The sequence below is a fragment of the Strongylocentrotus purpuratus genome, unplaced genomic scaffold, assembly GCF_000002235.5.
Source record: "Strongylocentrotus purpuratus isolate Spur 01 unplaced genomic scaffold, Spur_5.0 spur5_scaffold_7, whole genome shotgun sequence".
In the NCBI taxonomy this organism is placed as follows: Eukaryota; Metazoa; Echinodermata; class Echinoidea; order Camarodonta; family Strongylocentrotidae; genus Strongylocentrotus; species Strongylocentrotus purpuratus.
The window spans coordinates 33,990,403-34,015,090 of record NW_022145613.1 but is presented as its reverse complement, the minus strand read 5'-3'; the positions used below and the strand labels follow the sequence as shown (position 1 = coordinate 34,015,090).

Sequence of the window (24,688 nt, the reverse complement as noted above, 5' to 3'; positions counted from 1 at the left end):
ACATCCTTGAGAAGCTCGAAGACTTCCTCTGCTTCCTTTTCTTCCTTGGTCAGAGGCTTTTTCTTTTCGGGTACCTTAACTTCAACAGTCTCTTCTTCTTGCTTTGGTTTCTTTTTCATGATCTTGATCTCAACTTCCTTTTCTTCTGGTTTCTCGGGTACCTTAAATTCAACAGTCTCTTCTTCTTGCTTTGGTTTCTTTTTCATGATCTTGACCTCGACCTTTTCTTCCTTTTCTTCTGGTTTCTCAGGAGCAATCTGGATTTCAACTTCGGTTGGAGCCGCCTCGTCAAGTTTGGATGGTTCAATTGTTATAACCATCTCCTCTGGCGCAGCTTCGGTGGGTTTCTCGAGAGTAACTTCAAACTCCTGAAGAGTTGCTTCCTCAGCTTTACGCGTTGTAACCATTTCGATGTGTTTCCTGATGACTTTAGTTTGAATAATGCCTTTCTTCCTCAACACCTTCTCATACTGTTCAGGTTGGACATCCTTGAGAAGCTCGAAAACTTCCTCTGCTTCCTTTTCTTCCTTGGTCAGAGGCTTTTTCTTTTCGGGTACCTTAACTTCAACAGTCTCTTCTTCTTGCTTTGGTTTCTTTTTCATGATTTTGACCTCGACCTTTTCAACCTTTTCTTCTGATTTCTTAGGAGCAATCTGGATTTCAACTTCTATAGGAGCCGCCTCTTCAAGTTTGGATGGTTCAATCGTTATAACCATTTCCTCTGGCGCAGCTTCGGTGGGTTTCTCGAGAGTAACTTCAAACTCCTGAAGAGTTGCTTCCTCAGCTTTACGCGTTGTAACCATCTCGATGTGTTTCCTGATGACTTTAGTTTGGATTATGCCTTTCTTCCTCAACACCTTCTCATACTGTTCAGGTTGTACATCTTTGAGAAGCTCAAACACTTCCTCAGACTCTTTCTCTTCTTTGGTCAGAGGCTTTTTCTTCTCTGGTTTCTTTTGTTCCTCCGGTTTCTTAGGCGCAATCTGAATTTCAACTTCAGTTGGAGCAGCCTCTTCAATTTTCGATGGTTCAATCGTTATAACCATTTCCTCTGGCGCAGCTTCGGTGGGTTTCTCGAGAGTAATTTCAAACTCCTGAAGAGTTGCTTCCTCAGCTTTACGCGTTGTAACCATCTCGATGTGTTTCCTGATGACTTTAGTTTGGATTATGCCTTTCTTCCTCAACACCTTCTCATACTGTTCAGGTTGGACATCCTTGAGAAGCTCGAAAACTTCCTCTGCTTCCTTTTCTTCCTTGGTCAGAGGCTTTTTCTTTTCGGGTACCTTAACTTCAACAGTCTCTTCTTCTTGCTTTGGTTTCTTTTTCATGATTTTGACCTCGACCTTTTCAACTTTTTCTTCTGATTTCTTAGGAGCAATCTGGATTTCAACTTCGGTAGGAGCCGCCTCTTCAAGTTTGGATGGTTCAATCGTTATAACCATTTCCTCTGGCGCAGCTTCGGTGGGTTTCTCGAGAGTAACTTCAAACTCCTGAAGAGTTGCTTCCTCAGCTTTACGCGTTGTAACCATCTCGATGTGTTTCCTGATGACTTTAGTTTGGATTATGCCTTTCTTCCTCAACACCTTCTCATACTGTTCAGGTTGTACATCTTTGAGAAGCTCAAACACTTCCTCAGACTCTTTCTCTTCTTTGGTCAGAGGCTTTTTCTTCTCTGGTTTCTTTTGTTCCTCCGGTTTCTTAGGCGCAATCTGAATTTCAACTTCAGTTGGAGCAGCCTCTTCAATTTTCGATGGTTCAATCGTTATAACCATTTCCTCTGGCGCAGCTTCGGTGGGTTTCTCGAGAGTAATTTCAAACTCCTGAAGAGTTGCTTCCTCAGCTTTACGCGTTGTAACCATCTCGATGTGTTTCCTGATGACTTTAGTTTGGATTATGCCTTTCTTCCTCAACACCTTCTCATACTGTTCAGGTTGTACATGTTTGAGAAGCTCAAACACTTCCTCAGACTCTTTCTCTTCTTTGGTGAGAGGCTTCTTCTTCTCTGGTTTCTTTTGTTCCTCCGGTTTCTTAGGAGCAATCTGGATTTCAATTTCGGTGGGAGCCGCCTCTTCAAGTTTGGAAGGTTCAGTAGTTGTAACCATCTCCTGTGGTGCAGTTTCGGTGGGTTTCTCGAGAGTCACTTCGAACTCCTCAAGAGTTGCTTCCTCAGCTTTACGCGTTGTAACCATTTCGATGTGTTTCCTGATAACTTTAGTTTGAATAATACCTTTCTTCCTCAACACCTTCTCATACTGTTCAGGTTGGACATCCTTGAGAAGCTCGAAGACTACCTCTGCTTCCTTTTCTTCCTCGGTCAGAGGCTTTTTCTTTTCGGGTACCTTAACTTCAACAGTCTCTTCTTCTTGCTTTGGTTTCTTTTTCATGATCTTGATCTCGACCTTTTCTTCCTTTTCTTCTCGTTTCTTAGGAGCAATCTGGAATTTAACTTCGGTTGGAGCCGCCTCTTCAAGTTTGGATGGTTCAATCGTTATAACCATTTCCTCTGGCGCAGCTTCGATTGGTTTCTCGAGAGTAATTTCAAACTCCTGAAGAGTTGCTTCCTCAGCTTTACGCGTTGTAACCATTTCGATGTGTTTCCTGATGACTTTAGTTTGGATTATGCCTTTTTTCCTCAACACCTTCTCATACTGTTCAGGTTGTACATCTTTGAGAAGCTCAAACACTTCCTCAGACTCTTTCTCTTCTTTGGTCAGAGGCTTCTTCTTCTCTGGTTTCTTTTCTTCCTCCGGTTTCTTGGGGGCAATCTGGATTTCAATTTCTGTCGGAGCAGCCTCTTCAATTTGGCTTGGTTGAATTGTAAGAACCATCTCTTGCTGTACACCTTCAGCGGGTTTTATAATAATTGCATCCAATTCTGTAGACGTCACTTCAACTTCGGTTGTCTCAGCTATGTCTGAAATCGGCTCCCGATCAGTTGTTATTTCAAGAGAGACTTCCATCTCTGCTGGTAGTTTTTCCTTCTGAAATCAGAATCCACGAAATCTGAATGTTACCCTCCATGGTATAATGCGAGCTTCATGCTTTGCACGGGAAATAAACACAACTCCAAATCAGCCGAACGGAAAGGCCTTCAGATCCTTCATGCGAGGTTCAAGTACCAAACTGAAGCACCTTTTCACAACGCATGCAACTGTAGCACGGAAAGTAAAATGTATGCAAGCTGATAGGATGGGCCATTTTCAGTCCAATTTTCTCAGATCACCAGGCATTTGGCATACACTGGACCTTTGTCATGCCCATTGGTGTCTAAGAATAAATGGGTTGAAGATGACACCCCAACGCTTGACAGAGAGCCAAGCAGCTTCATTGCTCGCATGCAATAGTAAAACAAATTCAAACGTGCTGAATATAACAGAATCGTTTTAATCATCCTGTTCAGATGTTTTGTTGTCGTTGCTCTTTATGCCACAGTGACACAGCAACATACAAAAAATGGAGCTCTTTAAAGACCTTGTTTACATGTATATTTTCGTTGGGAATCATGCGTTTCCATTCAATGCAGTGTAGACAAACCTCGAATTGCAGCAACGTGCACATATGCCAACAAAAAGAATCTGGAAAGAAACGGCATCAACATGCTAATGACCAAATCCAAATAAGTAAGGCAAGTGCTAGCTTAAAGAAATGAAAATTAAATCTTCAGCTTTTAAATCCACTTTTACCAAAATGGAAATCCTTTATAACACAACATTTTAAGTTTAAAAATATATTTTATTTTAAACAATTTTATATAAAAAAGATACAAAAAAACACAAAATACGACAAGTAATGCACTACACAAATTGCTCAAAATAATAATAATGGCGAAGCAGATGTTAAAAGTTTCAAAATTATCAAGTCAAAAACTGTATATCTTTTCGACCCTTTCGTCATTTACGTATGTTTTTTTCGAGACTAAAATCAATTGAAAAATACAATTTACCCGGGTTGAGTGATGTCTTCTGATATAAAGACTTTCATATCATCATATGTTATACCTATCAGTGATTTTGTTGTTGCTTTAAAGACCGTCAATACTACTGGGCCAGAAGGGATTAGACCACACAGCAAGGTCACTGACAGGTGACTATCTCATTAACTCAGCTCTCAACTAACATAAGAAAAAGAGGAACATGGGGGACCAACAGGCACCGATTGGGGAATTTTTTTATATAGAGGGAGCAAATAGCTACTAGTAGGACAGTCGGGCTTTAAACCATCTACATGTGAAATAATTGTATACACGTGATCACCCTGATCCTGCCTATCCTGCCTATATAAATGTAAAAAATAGAAATAGAAAGGGGGAAAGAGAGCATTCATACAAGATGCTATTAAATGAGGAAACACGACAAAACGAAAATAAAGATCCGTAGGACTAGCACAATTTACATGAATCTGGCTATGGCTATCTCGTATTTTTACTGAATTATTATTTGAAAAATATTTTAGTTTTTTTTAAAGCATGCTTTAATTGAAAATTGATTTCGAGGTGAACAAACTCTTTCTTGAAAATGAATCTAAATCGTATCGTTTTCAAAACAGTTACTTTTAAAACGTAATTTGTTTTCATTGCAGCTGATAATCTGGAAAATATAAGAGGTGGACTGGGAAAATTTAGGTGTAAGGAGGATATATCCAACCCTAACTTTATGCTCCGTACGTTACATATAAAGACGCCATAGACATCCACTTCACGAGATCGCTCACAAAATGTACACTAAATATGTACACTTCATTCGGAAAATGAGCCTTTTCATTATTTTTAATCAAATATCCCTTCCTGTGTTTACAATCAGCTGGAATGTTACAGTAACATAGAATAAATATAAATCGTTGCAACGCACTTACAAATAATCTGCCTATCTTACAAATTAATTAAGGGTATTTTGACAGGATATCTAAATAAATCATTGTCCCAGTTAATAGGCCTAAACAACTTTCTGTCTCATTTATAATAATTATCTGTTAGATAATTATTCATTTAGGAACAGGAAAATTCTAGTTTCTGAACATGCACGTTGGACAGTATATGTATAAAGCAATCAACTCCGTTTATAAGGAAGAGCAAAGTATACGTAGCCTGAGACTTTCTCGGCCAGATTTATCGGACTTTGATTATAATGGAGCGTAGACGAACTTCTCATGTAGAGATTTTATAGGCATGTTATTGACATAATTCATAATATTTCGATGCTATATCAAAGAATGATATGAAAAAGAAAATCAAATCAGGCAGACTCTTCGATAGTTTGGTAGAGGTCAAATCCATCACGCTCTCGACAAATCGCAAGTCACAATCTCACAGCACCACGGCCCCCAAATTATTACTTTATTAAAGTTTACTTGATGTACATGCATTACAATCGATAACATCTTTCGAAGCCACATGCACAACATCTCCATATCATAAATAAACCTGTAGTGTGGACAGGTTTAAAATGAACAATTTTGTTTTTTTAAATGTCAACTTGCTTTATCACTAAAACCTGATTCATGAGATCTGATTTTGATCAAAGGAAAATAGTATTTAACCCTATCATTTCTAAAATGAATTCAAAAAGTCTCGACGATAAGCTTCATTCGCACAGAAAGTCAAATAGAAAAAAATAATTGCTCTGTCTATTATCTTGCGAAATTTACAAAAAGGAATAAGAAAAGACGTATTACGTAATCTAAACGTAAATTCTATGGAATATACAAGAAGCTATTTGAAGCTACGCTCGATTTGATTGCTCACAAGGTTCTGCAAGACTGTGAAATGTCCTAAGAAGGTCAAATTAGCTAATTTTGGTACAACTTTTCCCTGTCTGTATCTACCACACGGCCTATAATGTATGCTATTACCTTCACATAATAGTAAATAATCATTTAGTTTAGTACTCAAAGGAAGACTCACCTTCAGTTTAAAAATAGCATGTTGAATCTCAGGTTTATCATCAGAGGGTTTGACGACTGTGTCCACAGAATCTACAGGTTCTACAGCTTCTTCTTGCTTACGTCTTTCAACAAAGTTAATGTGCTGCCTAATAAGTTTGTATTGGATGATGCCTTTCTTGCGTAGAACCTTTTCATATTCCACAGGTTCTACATTCTTGAGAAGCTCGAAGATTTCTTCTTGCTCCTCTTCATCTTTAGTCATAGGTTTCTTCTTTTCAGGCATTTGGATTTCAAGGGAGACTTCAGTAGGCATTTGTTCCTCCGGTTTAGTGGGAGCAATTTGGAGAGTGATTTCGGTTGGTGAAACTTCTTCCGGTTTCACACCATCAATGGTTATTGCCGTTTCTTCAGATACAACCTCGGTTGGCTGTACTGTTACTTGTTCCATCTCTGCCAAGACTGCCTCTTCGGCTATGCGTTTTGTAACCGTTTCAATGTGTTGCCTAATAACCGTGTATTGGATGATGCCTTTCTTGCGTAGAACCTTTTCATATTCCACAGGTTCTACATTCTTGAGAAGCTCGAAGATTTCTTCTTCCTCCTGTTCTTCTGTAGTCATAGGTTTCTTCTTTTTAGGCATTTGGATTTCAAGGGAGACTTCAGTAGGCATTTGTTCCTCCGGTTTAGTGGGAGCAATTTGGAGAGTGATTTCGGTTGGTGAAACTTCTTCCGGTTTTACACCATCAATGGTTATTGCCGTTTCTTCAGATACAACCTCGGTTGGCTGTACTGTTACTTGTTCCATCTCTGCCAAGACTGCCTCTTCGGCTATGCGTTTTGTAACCGTTTCAATGTGTTGCCTAATAACCTTGTATTGGATGATGCCTTTCTTGCGTAGAACCTTTTCATATTCTACAGGTTCTACATTCTTGAGAAGCTCGAAGATTTCTTCTTGCTCCTCTTCTTCTTTAGTCATAGGTTTCTTCTTTTTAGGCATTTGGATTTCAAGGAAGACTTCAGTAGGCATTTGTTCTTCCGGTATAGTGGGAGCAATTTGGAGAGTGATTTCTGTTGGTGAAACTTCTTCCGGTTTCACACCATCAATGGTTATTGCCGTTTCTTCAGATACAACCTCGGTTGGCTGTACTGTTACTTGTTCCATCTCTGCCAAGACTGCCTCTTCGGCTATGCGTTTTGTAACCGTTTCAATGTGTTGCCTAATAACCTTGTATTGGATGATGCCTTTCTTGCGTAGAACCTTTTCATATTCTACAGGTTCTACATTCTTGAGAAGCTCGAAGATTTCTTCTTCCTCCTCTTCTTCTTTAGTCATAGGTTTCTTCTTTTCAGGCATTTGGATTTCAAGGGAGACTTCAGTAGGCATTTGTTCCTCCGGTTTAGTGGGAGCAATTTGGAGAGTGATTTCGGTTGGTGAAACTTCTTCCGGTTTCACACCATCAATGGTTATTGACGTTTCTTCAGATACAACCTCGGTTGGCTGTACTGTTACTTGTTCCATCTCTGCCAAGACTGCCTCTTCGGCTATGCGTTTTGTAACCGTTTCAATGTGTTGCCTAATAACCTTGTATTGGATGATGCCTTTCTTGCGTAGAACCTTTTCATATTCTACAGGTTCTACATTCTTGAGAAGCTCGAAGATTTCTTCTTGCTCCTCTTCATCTTTAGTCATAGGTTTCTTCTTTTTAGGCATTTGGATTTCAAGGGAGACTTCAGTAGGCATTTGTTCTTCCGGTTTAGTGGGAGCAATTTGGAGAGTGATTTCGGTTGGTGAAACTTCTTCCGGTTTCACACCATCAATGGTTATTGCCGTTTCTTCAGATACAACCTCGGTTGGCTGTACTGTTACTTGTTCCATCTCTGCCAAGACTGCCTCTTCGGCTATGCGTTTTGTAACCGTTTCAATGTGTTGCCTAATAACCTTGTATTGGATGATGCCTTTCTTGCGTAGAACCTTTTCATATTCTACAGGTTCTACATTCTTGAGAAGCTCGAAGATTTCTTCTTCCTCCTCTTCTTCTTTAGTCATAGGTTTCTTCTTTTCAGGCATTTGGATTTCAAGGGAGACTTCAGTAGGCATTTGTTCCTCCGGTTTAGTGGGAGCAATTTGGAGAGTGATTTCGGTTGGTGAAACTTCTTCCGGTTTCACACCATCAATGGTTATTGCCGTTTCTTCAGATACAACCTCGGTTGGCTGTACTGTTACTTGTTCCATCTCTGCCAAGACTGCCTCTTCGGCTATGCGTTTCGTAACTGTTTCAATGTGTTGCCTAATAACCTTGTATTGGATGATGCCTTTCTTGCGTAGAACCTTTTCATATTCTACAGGTTCTACATTCTTGAGAAGCTCGAAGATTTCTTCTTCCTCCTCCTCTTCTTTAGTCATAGGTTTCTTCTTTTTAGGCATTTGGATTTCAAGGGGGACTTCAGTAGGCATTTGTTCCTCCGGTTTAGTGGGAGCAATTTGGAGAGTGATTTCTGTTGGTGAAACTTCTTCCGGTTTCACACCATCAATGGTTATTGTCGTTTCTTCAGATACAACCTCGGTTGGCTGTACTGTTACTTGCTCCATCTCTGCCAAGACTGCCTCTTCGGCTATGCGTTTTGTAACCGTTTCAATGTGTTGCCTAATAACCTTGTATTGGATGATGCCTTTCTTGCGTAGAACCTTTTCATATTCTACAGGTTCTACATTCTTGAGAAGCTCGAAGATTTCTTCTTCCTCCTCTTCTTCTTTAGTCATAGGTTTCTTCTTTTCAGGCATTTGGATTTCAAGGGAGACTTCAGTAGGCATTTGTTCCTCCGGTTTAGTGGGAGCAATTTGGAGAGTGATTTCGGTTGGTGAAACTTCTTCCGGTTTCACACCATCAATGGTTATTGCCGTTTCTTCAGATACGACCTCGGTTGGCTGTACTGTTACTTGTTCCATCTCTGCCAAGACTGCCTCTTCGGCTATGCGTTTCGTAACCGTTTCAATGTGTTGCCTAATAACCTTGTATTGGATGATGCCTTTCTTGCGTAGAACCTTTTCATATTCTACAGGTTCTACATTCTTGAGAAGCTCGAAGATTTCTTCTTGCTCCTCTTCTTCTTTAGTCATAGGTTTCTTCTTTTTAGGCATTTGGATTTCAAGGGAGACTTCAGTAGGCATTTGTTCCTCCGGTTTAGTGGGAGCAATTTGGAGAGTGATTTCGGTTGGTGAAACTTCTTCCGGTTTCACACTATCAATGGTTATTGCCGTTTCTTCAGATACAACCTCGGTTGGCTGTACTGTTACTTGCTCCATCTCTGCCAAGACTGCCTCTTCGGCTATGCGTTTTGTAACCGTTTCAATGTGTTGCCTAATAACCTTGTATTGGATGATGCCTTTCTTGCGTAGAACCTTTTCATATTCTACAGGTTCTACATTCTTGAGAAGCTCGAAGATTTCTTCTTGCTCCTCTATTTCTTTAGTCATAGGTTTCTTCTTTTCAGGCATTTGGATTTCAAGGGAGACTTCAGTAGGCATTTGTTCCTCCGGTTTAGTGGGAGCAATTTGGAGAGTGATTTCGGTTGGTGAAACTTCTTCCGGTTTCACACTATCAATGGTTATTGCCGTTTCTTCAGATACAACCTCGGTTGGCTGTACTGTTACTTGCTCCATCTCTGCCAAGACTGCCTCTTCGGCTATGCGTTTTGTAACCGTTTCAATGTGTTGCCTAATAACCTTGTATTGGATGATGCCTTTCTTGCGTAGAACCTTTTCATATTCTACAGGTTCTACATTCTTGAGAAGCTCGAAGATTTCTTCTTGCTCCTCTTCTTCTTTAGTCATAGGTTTCTTCTTTGTAGGCATTTGGATTTCAAGGGAGACTTCAGTAGGCATTTGTTCCTCCGGTTTAGTGGGAGCAATTTGGAGAGTGATTTCGGTTGGTGAAACTTCTTCCGGTTTCACACCATCAATGGTTATTGCCGTTTCTTCAGATACAACCTCGGTTGGCTGTACTGTTACTTGTTCCATCTCTGCCAAGACTGCCTCTTCGGCTATGCGTTTTGTAACCGTTTCAATGTGTTGCCTAATAACCTTGTATTGGATGATGCCTTTCTTGCGTAGAACCTTTTCATATTCTACAGGTTCTACATTCTTGAGAAGCTCGAAGATTTCTTCTTCCTTCTCCTCTTCTTTAGTCATAGGTTTCTTCTTTTTAGGCATTTGGATTTCAAGGGAGACTTCAGTAGGCATTTGTTCCTCCGGTTTAGTGGGAGCAATTTGGAGAGTGATTTCGGTTGGTGAAACTTCTTCCGGTTTCACACCATCAATGGTTATTGCCGTTTCTTCAGATACAACCTCGGTTGGCTGTACTGTTACTTGTTCCATCTCTGCCAAGACTGCCTCTTCGGCTATGCGTTTTGTAACCGTTTCAATGTGTTGCCTAATAACCTTGTATTGGATGATGCCTTTCTTGCGTAGAACCTTTTCATATTCTACAGGTTCTACATTCTTGAGAAGCTCGAAGATTTCTTCTTCCTCCTCTTCTTCTTTAGTCATAGGTTTCTTCTTTTCAGGCATTTGGATTTCAAGGGAGACTTCAGTAGGCATTTGTTCCTCCGGTTTAGTGGGAGCAATTTGGAGAGTGATTTCGGTTGGTGAAACTTCTTCCGGTTTCACACCATCAATGGTTATTGCCGTTTCTTCAGATACAACCTCGGTTGGCTGTACTGTTACTTGTTCCATCTCTGCCAAGACTGCCTCTTCGGCTATGCGTTTCGTAACTGTTTCAATGTGTTGCCTAATAACCTTGTATTGGATGATGCCTTTCTTGCGTAGAACCTTTTCATATTCTACAGGTTCTACATTCTTGAGAAGCTCGAAGATTTCTTCTTCCTCCTCCTCTTCTTTAGTCATAGGTTTCTTCTTTTTAGGCATTTGGATTTCAAGGGAGACTTCAGTAGGCATTTGTTCCTCCGGTTTAGTGGGAGCAATTTGGAGAGTGATTTCGGTTGGTGAAACTTCTTCTGGTTTCACACCATCAATGGTTATTGCCGTTTCTTCAGATACAACCTCGGTTGGCTGTACTGTTACTTGTTCCATCTCTGCCAAGACTGCCTCTTCGGCTATGCGTTTCGTAACCGTTTCAATGTGTTGCCTAATAACCTTGTATTGGATGATGCCTTTCTTGCGTAGAACCTTTTCATATTCTACAGGTTCTACATTCTTGAGAAGCTCGAAGATTTCTTCTTCCTCCTCCTCTTCTTTAGTCATAGGTTTCTTCTTTTTAGGCATTTGGATTTCAAGGGAGACTTCAGTAGGCATTTGTTCCTCCGGTTTAGTGGGAGCAATTTGGAGAGTGATTTCGGTTGGTGAAACTTCTTCCGGTTTCACACCATCAATGGTTATTGCCGTTTCTTCAGATACAACCTCGGTTGGCTGTACTGTTACTTGCTCCATCTCTGCCAAGACTGCCTCTTCGGCTATGCGTTTTGTAACCGTTTCAATGTGTTGCCTAATAACCTTGTATTGGATGATGCCTTTCTTGCGTAGAACCTTTTCATATTCTACAGGTTCTACATTCTTGAGAAGCTCGAAGATTTCTTCTTCCTCCTCCTCTTCTTTAGTCATAGGTTTCTTCTTTTTAGGCATTTGGATTTCAAGGGAGACTTCAGTAGGCATTTGTTCCTCCGGTTTAGTGGGAGCAATTTGGAGAGTGATTTCGGTTGGTGAAACTTCTTCCGGTTTCACACCATCAATGGTTATTGCCGTTTCTTCAGATACAACCTCGGTTGGCTGTACTGTTACTTGTTCCATCTCTGCCAAGACTGCCTCTTCGGCTATGCGTTTTGTAACCGTTTCAATGTGTTGCCTAATAACCTTGTATTGGATGATGCCTTTCTTGCGTAGAACCTTTTCATATTCTACAGGTTCTACATTCTTGAGAAGCTCGAAGATTTCTTCTTGCTCCTCTTCTTCTTTAGTCATAGGTTTCTTCTTTTTAGGCATTTGGATTTCAAGGGAGACTTCAGTAGGCATTTGTTCCTCCGGTTTAGTGGGAGCAATTTGGAGAGTGATTTCGGTTGGTGAAACTTCTTCCGGTTTCACACCATCAATGGTTATTGCCGTTTCTTCAGATACAACCTCGGTTGGCTGTACTGTTACTTGTTCCATCTCTGCCAAGACTGCCTCTTCGGCTATGCGTTTTGTAACCGTTTCAATGTGTTGCCTAATAACCTTGTATTGGATGATGCCTTTCTTGCGTAGAACCTTTTCATATTCTACAGGTTCTACATTCTTGAGAAGCTCGAAGATTTCTTCTTGCTCCTCTTCTTCTCTAGTCATAGGTTTCTTCTTTTTAGGCATTTGGATTTCAAGGGAGACTTCAGTAGGCATTTGTTCCTCCGGTTTAGTGGGAGCAATTTGGAGAGTGATTTCGGTTGGTGAAACTTCTTCCGGTTTCACACCATCAATGGTTATTGCCGTTTCTTCAGATACAACCTCGGTTGGCTGTACTGTTACTTGTTCCATCTCTGCCAAGACTGCCTCTTCGGCTATGCGTTTTGTAACCGTTTCAATGTGTTGCCTAATAACCTTGTATTGGATGATGCCTTTCTTACGTAGAACCTTTTCATATTCTACAGGTTCTACATTCTTGAGAAGCTCGAAGATTTCTTCTTGCTCCTCTTCTTCTTTAGTCATAGGTTTCTTCTTTTTAGGCATTTGGATTTCAAGGGAGACTTCAGTAGGCATTTGTTCCTCCGGTTTAGTGGGAGCAATTTGGAGAGTGATTTCGGTTGGTGAAACTTCTTCCGGTTTCACACCATCAATGGTTATTGCCGTTTCTTCAGATACAACCTCGGTTGGCTGTACTGTTACTTGTTCCATCTCTGCCAAGACTGCCTCTTCGGCTATGCGTTTTGTAACCGTTTCAATGTGTTGCCTAATAACCTTGTATTGGATGATGCCTTTCTTGCGTAGAACCTTTTCATATTCTACAGGTTCTACATTCTTGAGAAGCTCGAAGATTTCTTCTTGCTCCTCTTCTTCTCTAGTCATAGGTTTCTTCTTTTTAGGCATTTGGATTTCAAGGGAGACTTCAGTAGGCATTTGTTCCTCCGGTTTAGTGGGAGCAATTTGGAGAGTGATTTCGGTTGGTGAAACTTCTTCCGGTTTCACACCATCAATGGTTATTGCCGTTTCTTCAGATACAACCTCGGTTGGCTGTACTGTTACTTGTTCCATCTCTGCCAAGACTGCCTCTTCGGCTATGCGTTTTGTAACCGTTTCAATGTGTTGCCTAATAACCTTGTATTGGATGATGCCTTTCTTACGTAGAACCTTTTCATATTCTACAGGTTCTACATTCTTGAGAAGCTCGAAGATTTCTTCTTGCTCCTCTTCTTCTTTAGTCATAGGTTTCTTCTTTTTAGGCATTTGGATTTCAAGGGAGACTTCAGTAGGCATTTGTTCCTCCGGTTTAGTGGGAGCAATTTGGAGAGTGATTTCGGTTGGTGAAACTTCTTCCGGTTTCACACCATCAATGGTTATTGCCGTTTCTTCAGATACAACCTCGGTTGGCTGTACTGTTACTTGTTCCATCTCTGCCAAGACTGCCTCTTCGGCTATGCGTTTTGTAACCGTTTCAATGTGTTGCCTAATAACCTTGTATTGGATGATGCCTTTCTTGCGTAGAACCTTTTCATATTCTACAGGTTCTACATTCTTGAGAAGCTCGAAGATTTCTTCTTCCTCCTCCTCTTCTTTAGTCATAGGTTTCTTCTTTTTAGGCATTTGGATTTCAAGGGAGACTTCAGTAGGCATTTGTTCCTCCGGTTTAGTGGGAGCAATTTGGAGAGTGATTTCGGTTGGTGAAACTTCTTCCGGTTTCACACCATCAATGGTTATTGCCGTTTCTTCAGATACAACCTCGGTTGGCTGTACTGTTACTTGTTCCATCTCTGCCAAGACTGCCTCTTCGGCTATGCGTTTTGTAACCGTTTCAATGTGTTGCCTAATAACCTTGTATTGGATGATGCCTTTCTTGCGTAGAACCTTTTCATATTCTACAGGTTCTACATTCTTGAGAAGCTCGAAGATTTCTTCTTGCTCCTCTTCTTCTTTAGTCATAGGTTTCTTCTTTTTAGGCATTTGGATTTCAAGGGAGACTTCAGTAGGCATTTGTTCCTCCGGTTTAGTGGGAGCAATTTGGAGAGTGATTTCTGTTGGTGAAACTTCTTCCGGTTTCACACCATCAATGGTTATTGCCGTTTCTTCAGATACAACCTCGGTTGGCTGTACTGTTACTTGTTCCATCTCTGCCAAGACTGCCTCTTCGGCTATGCGTTTTGTAACCGTTTCAATGTGTTGCCTAATAACCTTGTATTGGATGATGCCTTTTTTGCGTAGAACCTTTTCATATTCCACAGGTTCTACATTCTTGAGAAGCTCGAAGATTTCTTCTTCCTCCTGTTCTTCTGTAGTCATAGGTTTCTTCTTTTCAGGCATTTGGATTTCAAGGGAGACTTGATGTATCTTTTCAATATCAGTTTTGTCCTGTAAGCAGAGAAGACATTTACGTTAAATGCGCCTCATCCATTGATACCTCTTATTTGAACAATTTCCGTGCAGTTATCATGCGGCAAATGACCAAAGAATTCGCACTACGAGAAATGAAGGTAAAAAAGGTATTGCCATTCCGAATAACCATTCTTATCTGCCATTCAATGAAGAAATTGGTGCTGAAAAGAAAGCAGGAAAATAATATTGCGGAAACCATAATTCATTCCTTCATTGACATATCCTTCCTCAATATCCAAGATTACCTGATAAGAGACACACCGCTATGTGAGTGTATGTCAGGTTCTTCTATAGATTCTATGAGTAAAGAAGATGTATCAACATCGATATTTCTCGTATCAATCACTCACTCTCTACGACTTTTTCCTGAATCGCTCAAAATAATGAACAACGTACTTACGGTCCATTACGATTCTAGGATTAGATTGGTAAAGAGGTGTGATTCTAATTTTCTTCCTCTCTTTCTACTACTCTGTCCTGCTGATGATGATGTGCTCAACTCCTTGCCCCATCAGAGGGATTCTTGGATAAATACACGATTACTCAAGAGCACGACAGAGTATCCACTTTAACCGCCTTGTAGCAAGTAGTCAAGCAAAGCTCACCTTGCAATTCAAGGTGTTAAATACAGCCATAGGCATTCACGCAACTCGTTGCCATGCGAAGTAAACGCAATGAGAAAGCATATCATTGTTCCAGCAATGAGTTCAATATGACTGTTTCTATCTAGGTTTCAACTATCACAGTATGATTAGATTTCCAATAAGGTGTGAAGTCCTGGTTAAATATCAAATTTATATTATTGTATCATTGTTCTCGAATCGCACAAAGCTGTTCTAAAATATGACTACAAATACCCTCTACTTCATATTCCCTAAAAGAAGTTGGCCAACATAAAGCATGACCATGTTAGATAGAATCTTGACCAGTACAAGATTGGAAAATGGTTAGAATATAGACCCTATCCAATATTCTTTTATCACTCAAACACAATTTAGTTGTCAAGGTCACTGAAGCCCACATCATCGTGGAATGCAACAAACGTAGTTTCTCGTGAGTTTAATATTATGGGGCCAGATATTTAAAATGAAAATTATATATTATATGGCCAAAGGTTCAGATCATGACAAATTATGAAAAGTTTGATGCCTTACCAAATATTAATAGGCTAAGCCACTTTATGGAATGTTTACATATTCATACAAATATATGTGTGTGTCTAATATCATAGTTGTTTTTCTTTCGACATATAAAAACATGAACCTAGCAGATGTAAACATCCAAGCGGACACCAAACACAAATAAAACAACCCTCTCTCAGGAAGCATTCTGCTATTTTTTTTTAACCATTTCGAATTCATCAAATCATTTAAATAGCAGCAAAAATATTGCTCAATAACACGCATGGATAAATAAGCTTTCCACAACCGAGTGACGCCCGGTTGCGATAATAAAAGAAATTTTCAGCATTTAACAAAACCGGGCATCAAAAGTACACAGTGTTGGTAAAAGTCAAAGTTACTTTCCTTCATAAATATCCCGACAAAACGTGCATGAATTCACGTAAAGTAAACAGTGAATTTAAATAGGGACAAACATTCTAGTGAAACCGAACCGCTTCCCAATCTGATTTGTTTGGGGTCCTGTTACGCCTTCCCATCCTATTTTAAAGAAATTGAGTGTTCCTATACGCCATCTACCTAAACTAAGCACGAATTAACACCAAAGACATAACTTTGACCGGCACTGTGTATTGCCGTGATGTAACCAGCTTGAATCATCACAACTTTCTTCCAATACAAAATCATATCAAATTCTTTCTCTCAAACAAGCAAATGATATCAAAGAGTAAAGAATAAGAAGTAAATGCCTCATCCACATGCACGGCGTGATATAACACTTATTGAGAAAAAAATGAAACAACCTTAGATCATTCAAGCATGTACGAAGGCAAAACTTCAAGTGCATATACCAAGCAAAATATAGTACATGCACGAGAACATTTTACAAAATATGCTTAAGAATCATCATTTGATATCGGTTTGATTAAAAAACGTTATGTATCTCATCATCGCCAATAAGTTCATCATGGTCTACATCAAAATGTTTTTAAACGGAGTATTAAAGACGTGTTATAGAAAATAATGCGCGTATTGGGATTCTACTTTTAAAAGTAATATCATGTGTCGACATAAACTATTGACAAAAAAGATAAAGTCACATATGATGTAAACTAACTTCATACATATAATTGTGGGTATATCACGAAAATGAAAAAGACACAATTTAAATTGAAAGAGGACAGACAATGACATGAATTCAATTTTTCAACTAAGAAAACTAACAAACAAACTAACTAACTATCGAAATAACTTAATCTGAAACTGAAAAGAGTGAATATTCACGACAAATGACATGCAACTAACCTGCAACTCGACCTCGACTCTATGCCTCTCTTCTTCCTCAACTTTCTTTGTCTTCACCATCTCAACATGCTTGCGGATGATCTTGAAGTCGATGATGCCGTGCTTTCGAAGGACCTTCTCGTAGTTCTTCGGCTCCTCATCCTTGAGTAGCTCGTAGATTTCGATATCCACCTTGGATTCGACGACTTCGGGCTTTTTCTCCTCAGGTTGTGGTCTGTAATGGAAGATTATGTTTCAGTTGTAGAATTAGCAATTACTTGTTTCAGTCTACTTCATTGTAATTTCAATTAAAAAATCTATAGCATATTCCAGTGGGACATCGGAGAATGCCGACAGACCACGGGACCTTTGTTGGTCTCATATCCCCTCAAAAAGTTGTAGGCAAGTCGGTCTCTAGGGCTCTCCGGTTATCGGCCGCGTGAACCCTCTAATGACTTGTCAGAAGGCGCATGGGACCGACATTGGCGGTCTCTTACATCATCGGCCTTATAGACGTAGAACTGTTATACAAAACCGACTAGGATTTCAGCGAGGCACGTTACAAACGATTATCTAAAACAGATGTTCTATCCCCCCCCCTCCCCTCCCCTGTGGAAACGCTGGACTTCCCCATCATCAAAAACAAAACGAGAGTATGGCTACAAGAACTACATGTGTGTATATGAAATTGCCTGGTTCTTCTGCTGCCTCAAAGAAAAGATGAAGACGTGTATCCATACCCATAACTTTTTCTCCTCAGGTTGTGGTCTGTAATGGAAGATTATGTTTCAGTTGTAGAATTAGCAATTACTTGTTTCAGTCTACTTCATTGTAATTTCAATTAAAAAATCTATAGCATATTCCAGTGGGACATCGGAGAATGCCGACAGACCACGGGACCTTTGTTGGTCTCATATCCCCTCAAAAAGTTGTAGGCAAGTCGGTCTCTAGGGCTCTCCGGTTATCGGCCGCGTGAACCCTCTAATGACTTGTCAGAAGGCGCATGGGACCGACATTGGCGGTCTCTTACATCATCGGCCTTATAGACGTAGAACTGTTATACAAAACCGACTAGGATTTCAGCGAGGCACGTTACAAACGATTATCTAAAACAGATGTTCTATCCCCCCCCCCCCTCCCCTGTGGAAACGCTGGACTTCCCCATCATCAAAAACAAAACGAGAGTATGGCTACAAGAACTACATGTGTGTATATGAAATTGCCTGGCTCTTCTGCTGCCTCATAGAAAAGATGAAGACGTGTATCCATACCCATAACCAAGTGTATACTCTTGCATATTTTGACATCACTACTGTATCCAAAAAAACAACCAGGAGTAAGTTTACAAACAGCAACTCGAATATTGTCAACTCACTTTTTAAGTTTGGGCTGTGTCGCTTCCGGCTCTTCCTTAGGTTTCTCCTTGACCACTAGGGTAACGGTCAGCTTTGCCTCCCCATGAGGGTTGGTCAGTTTGCAGACGTACTTGCCAGCATCGGTCATCTTGGCGGATGTGATGGTGAAGATTGTCTCTCCGGAGGTTTCATCTGATTCAATGATGTACTGGGCACTGGGTTTAACGGCTTTCCAACCTTTATTCCAGGTCAGGGTCGGGCAAGGGAATCCCTCGATTGTGAACTTGAAGGTCGCATCCTCGCCTATAATTAGTAATATATAATATAAGTATTTATATCGAAGAATGAAATAACGATATGCTGATGATAGCTTCGTAATGTTAATTGCAACAGTGGTAATGAAAATTATAAAACAATATTCCGTATTGTAGTATCACATTTATTTTAAAAAAGTGTAATGAAAAAATGATTTATGTAACATAGCTCGAAATATTAATTAACCAAAATTTCACATGTAATGACAATTAAAAGTATTAAATTTATAATAAAAAGTGCAATATTATATGATAGTATTGATTCTAATTTGCATATCTAAATCGAGATGGTGTTATTTCTTTCCATATTATTAATGGAAAACTTAACGAGGCCAAAGTATCAGTGGTGATTTGGGCAAAACATTACCTTTTTGCAACCTATTTCTAGCTTAACCCAAGTATTTAAGGTAACCCAAGTAATTAAGGTAACCCATTGAATAACGAATTATTATATTTCCCATAGGTCCAATAAAGATAACTCCCTGTTCCAGTAGGTAGTGGATTAACACCAATAAGAGAAACAGGTAAGATACAAAACAAATTTTAAAAAGATTACAACAAATGATAACTTGTTCATTACTTACCCTCTGTCACTTCAATCGTGATGGTAGTCTCCGAAAAGGATGGCTTGGTTGGCTTGGGTTTCTCAACTGAAAGTGAACATTTATCGAAATTATTAGTTTTTCTCCCTCAATGCCTGTCCAAAAGTTATCACTGCTCAATTATACCTCGAATAAAATCCCCATTATGCTATTCCGGTCATGATTTTCATTTAGTACATTATATTTTTGAAGTACTTTGAAAACAAAAGCCAAACAAAAGGCACGGACCAACAGAAGAACATCCTTTGGCTGAAGTTGGTGCCGTGCAAAAATAAAATAAACTGAAACTGAAACTGAATTTTAAGATATTTTTTCAGAAAATCACTCAAAATATATTACAAGCAGAATAGAGATTCATAAGGGCAAACACATAAGTGCTTGGAATGTAATGGCTTCCTGTTGACATGTTAGTATGTCCTGTATTGATAAGGAATTGTTTATATTATCTGGAAATGGACCAGAAGTTGATTGATCCAAATTTAGATTCTATTCAACTCTGAATTAATGTTAAGTAAATAGAAATTAAAAAAAATTACATCTTCAAATCACACAAGAGATTCGAAGACTGTTGTCTATACAGATTCAGATAGGACATTAAGACAAAAGGGACAGGACAAGTAGTGGGAACATGTTGATGGAGCAATACGGAGTAAAAGAGACATATAAACCATCCAAAGAACATAGGACATCACCTTGATTGAACAATATAACATGCATTTTGTTTGTATAACACAATATGCTTGTTCACTTTGTCAGCAAGCAAACAAACATGAGTTATCTATAAAATGTTTTGCGTTTGCTATGAGTGTGTTCTAAATTAGTAATGTTTCACACAAATAAGATATCTGTTCTGCCGAGGGAAAATGGACAAACGAGTTGTGTGGGATAGCAGTGGTCAGTATTTCGTGTTTCATAATTGTTGCATAATGGCACTTACCTCTTTGGACTTATAATCTCATTCACAACTTCAGCGATGATTTCACATGCACTGTATTCCTCGGAGAGGTTTAATCCTCCCCTTTGGAGTACAGGTATGATTTCCAATTCCGAAAAAATATGGAAACATATGTGCCGCATATATTGCATCATTTGAAATAAGTTACAGAAACACATGCCAACTAAAAAGTATAAGATTTTATTGTCATAACAGTATCAAAGCTTCATCATGCATTTTCTAATTGTACGGAAAACATACTGACAGTCGTAAAAAAGTAAGAATAAGCAAAAAATATTAAGCACTCCGGAAAACAAGAATAAAACCTACGTGCCACTGTGAAATGAAATACTAGCCTTCATCATGCAATTTTTTGGGCTAAATCTACCGCGTTGAAAGCATGGTCATGTGGCGGAATCTACATACATGTACCTATAAAATGAATGCCTAATCATCTCAATACTGGTCCTTCTCATTTTAAGTTCCACAGAAAATATTCATTCCATATCTTTCATAACTTTATTCATGATATTATTAGGAGTGATATACATGTGTGTATTATCAGTATATCTCCTTACATGGGAATTGTATTTTTTTACGGCTTAAAATCACATTCATGCTCTCCCGCTAGTAAATGTCGGTATTCTTCATACATGTAACTCAACTTGCAAAATTAAAATGAAATGGCCTTAGGTACTTATCCATGATTACACCCCCTATTTTTTTCATAATCCGTTTTCAAATGACAATTTGCTCATACCACTTGCCAAAAATACTCTTCAGTTTAAGGGCAGTAATACGCCATTAATGTACTCATGTGGTGTAAATCGTTTTCCATCACATATCCTGAGCGAATAAATTTGTCTACCATGTCTCTTCAAAATGGTATTACTGCTAGAAATTATATGAAAATAATATATAAATTGTGAAATCAATTCCACGTTCCCACGTTTTGGACACATCTAAACTTTCTATCACGGCATTAACTAATCACTACCCAAATGCAGGTATTAGAGCTAAAGGTGAAGTGTACTTCATACATGGATTGCTGAGCAGAAAATGATGGTGATGCAAAAAGATAATTTGAGGTAGCCTACTCTTGACGGTCACTTGGGCAGATGAGGTGTCCTCTCCGACGTCACTGACCGCCATGCATTCATATTTGCCCTGGTCAGCGGGCTTGGCTTGTAGGATTTCAAGAGTGGCAACCCCAGCTGCATAAGTCTGTGTCTGTGTCGGTGTGGGCTCCAGTAACTTGCCTTCCCTGAAGGATAAGTAATATCATGAGAATAGATGATCAGCCGTAAGCAAGCAATAAATGTTGTCTTCACATGACACAGGCAATAATACATACATTTTCTGGTTATGCTCCCGACACAAAGTGAGTGATGGTTACCAAATCACCAATTTTCAATATTCATGATCAGAGTTACCAAAGTCTAGTCGAATAACGTGCAACAATAGTAATAATGGAAGGCACTATTATTCTACAGTGTGAAACAATTGTTGGTTTTTGCTAGATCTAATGGAGTCAATGTACCATTCCAAATTCCTCCTTTTTACCATATTTCAGTAAAAGTAAAATGAACCACAATCTTAGTGAACTGTCAAAGAGCATAACTCCATGACGAAAATACAATACTGAACCCCGAACTCATCTCTAAGGCATTAAAGGAATGAAAGGCATTTTTTTTTTTTTTTTTTTTTACATGTGCAGTACTTACTTATACCACTCAACGTCCGGTACAGGTTCACCAGCTACTTTGCATGTAAGTAGGATAGGAGCTCCTGTCTTTACCGTCTGTGGGAGAAGGAATATTGGAGTGACCAAAGTTGTAGTCTAACTGGTTAAACATACATCATGCATTTATATCTTTGTTCAGAACAAACTCCATTATGAATAATATAAATTCACTGCATTTCTTCTTAAAGGGTGACTAAATTACAAATTTATGTTGACTTTTGTTGATCTGTAATAATGTATACATCACATATCTTTTGACGTTTTGATATTCTATATTGTTGTTTATATTACTTCTGTTCTACCTGCTAAGCTCCAGCCCTTTAAAAAAAAAACTCCAAAAGCATATCACTTCTGTGACATCATCAGCTAGATAAACATGAACAAAAACAGTGGTATGTCCTCACCCACTGAGTACCTTATTGCATTAGCATTGCAGGTTTTCGTATAATAGCCCAGTGAAACCCTTATTTTCATGGTGTTGCTTGGAAATTTCTGACATAGCAACTGCTTAAAATGTAATTAGATTTTGTGAGTGGGTATTGGATAAAATTAATTCCAAGAGGCAAAGATAATTTCTGCATCTGCCTATAACTTTGATGGTATAAATAAGACTATCAAATCTGACTCTTACCAACATGTTATATTACCATAAGTGTCAGTAATCAATAAATATATTCCCCATTTGATAGTAAGCAAAGGGCTTAATCTATTTAGGATTGTTATCAAGTTGATCGGAAATATATCAATTTATCACCCATTTCATCCACAGTTTAATGAAGTGTGTCAAGCAATGAATAAAACATATTTAATTTTCCTGTGACTGAGATAGCCCTAGATAATTTATGTAGGGTCTTTTACAGATAAATATGAAAGCTAAATGTATTAAAGAGAGAAATGTTTTTGAAAGAATACGCTGAGACAACGTATATATCCCAAATCCGTGCATTATCGTCAAAAAGTCATACATTAGTCTTACCTGGTCTTTCAATTTGTCCACAATGACAGGGGCTGCTTCTCTAACTTCTGCCTTCTCCAATGGCATCTCCAGGGTAACAGCCTCCTCAGGTTTCACCTTCTCAACTCCCACCTCTATGTGCATTTCCTGCATCTCTTCTGCTTCCTGTGGTTTGCCAACTCTGAGGACTGCCTCGGCCTTTTCAGATTGTACATCTATAGGAAGGACAATCTCCGCAGTTTCCCTTGGCTCCGTAACTTGTGGTTTGGCTTCTGCAATGGTTACAACAGGTTTCTCGTCAGGAACGGCCTTTTCAACAAGAACATCTTTGGAGTCGGGTGTGATTGCAGAGATACCGATATCAGTGATGTCTTCTGGAGCTTCTTGAGCCGAGAGAGCAACTTCTGTTGGCTTCTTGGTCACTAGAATAGTTGCTTCCTGATCCTTTGGAGCCTGGGGCGCCTTCTCGACATCGATGACTGCAGTTTCATCTATAATAGGCTTCTTCTTCCTAAGGATGGCTCTAGCCCTACCCTTGGGAGACTTTACTTCTTCGTCCTCTTCCTCCACTGTGTCAAGGAAGACACGTCTTTTATATTCCACATCAGGCTGCTCCAGTTCTCGCACCTGTACTTTCAATTTAGGTTCCTTATCCTTCTTCTTCTTCTTTTTCTTTTTCTTTTTCTCTTTCTTCTCAGGCTCAGGCTCAGGCTCTTTGCCTTCGTCATGAGGCAATTCTGGTTCCACTATTGGCTCTTCTTCTAGATCTTCCTCTGTAAGTTCTTCTTCCTCTTCATCATCATCATCATCGTCGGAATCAAATTGTGCACTTTCAGAAGGACCTTCATCGATGGTAACCGAGATAGGTTCTTCTTCAGGCCTGTCTTCATCATCAGGGTTATCTTCAGGTATGGGAGCTTCCACTGGAACCTCAGCAGCTGGTGGGATATTCTGAGGGCGCTTCTCTGCCTTGTCCGGTTTTGCTTCCTCAGGAAGTAATTCAGGCACCTCAGGTGCATCTGCTGCAGGAATTTCGACGGTCACTTCAGGAAATTCTTCAGGTAGGGCTTTCTCAGTTGGAACTTCTGTCTTGCCAACCTCCACAGCTTCAACTGTTGCTACCTCTTCAGCAGCTTGAGTGGTCTCTGTTGGGTTGAAGAAAGTCGGTAGGCTCAATTGGGTCTTAGCAGGGATGTGGATGAGAATCCATTCCGTGCAGCAGTGCCAACAAACTAGAGTTGCATGGCGGATGTAGCAGGCAAAATACAACTCCTCTAATGGTCATGCAACTGTTTCGTCATGATGCAATGGAATGATGCCGCATGACTAATATCTAATCACATGCTGCTGAGCATGCTTCCTATGCATATCTAAATCTAAACTATCGCGTATATGTTACAAACACAACACCTGGCGACTGAAAAGAAATCATTGAAAATGTTTTAATGTATATTCAAGTTGTACATTGTATGCTATTGTCGTCATCGTATTGCATTCTGAATGTTTTGGCAATATAAAGTTTGATAATATCTGTAATTTTCATTTTTGATGGTTTAGCTCGTTATCCACAAGGACCGCCATTCATAAGGACCGCTATTCTTAACGCGTGAAAAATGAATAGCGATCCTTTATGAAGAGCGGCCCCTATAAATAGCGAGCATACCATAGACAATTTACCTCGCTATCCATAAGGACCACTATTCATAAGGACCGCTATCCATAACGCGGACTAAACTAATAGCGTTCTTTTATGAATAGCGGTCCTTATAAATTGGGGGGGGGGGGCGGGGTGTCATAGTGAGAGTTCCCACAATTTTCAAGGCCTTTTTTCCACTTTCAAATGTTTGTCATTGTGTCCGTGATCATTTCTTGAATAATCTAAAATTTCGTTTGTATGAAAAGACAAACATGTCTCTGTAGTGTTTATATATGA

The 24,688-nt window shown here is 39.5% G+C and overlaps 1 protein-coding gene across 1 annotated transcript in view; it reads right to left on the bottom strand.

Annotated features, from left to right (window-relative positions):
- LOC590007 (titin) overlaps positions 1-24,688 on the bottom strand; it is a 220,906-nt gene that overhangs the window by 127,399 nt on the left and 68,819 nt on the right. Inside the window, exons 28-35 of the mRNA XM_030974532.1 lie at positions 22,777-23,900; positions 21,781-21,857; positions 21,154-21,320; positions 19,105-19,170; positions 18,227-18,509; positions 16,873-17,086; positions 5,900-14,422; positions 138-2,981 (exon numbers count right to left, since the gene is read on the bottom strand). Coding sequence (XP_030830392.1) covers positions 138-2,981; positions 5,900-14,422; positions 16,873-17,086; positions 18,227-18,509; positions 19,105-19,170; positions 21,154-21,320; positions 21,781-21,857; positions 22,777-23,900 — 13,298 coding nt within the window. The remainder of the gene's footprint in view (positions 1-137; positions 2,982-5,899; positions 14,423-16,872; positions 17,087-18,226; positions 18,510-19,104; positions 19,171-21,153; positions 21,321-21,780; positions 21,858-22,776; positions 23,901-24,688) is intronic.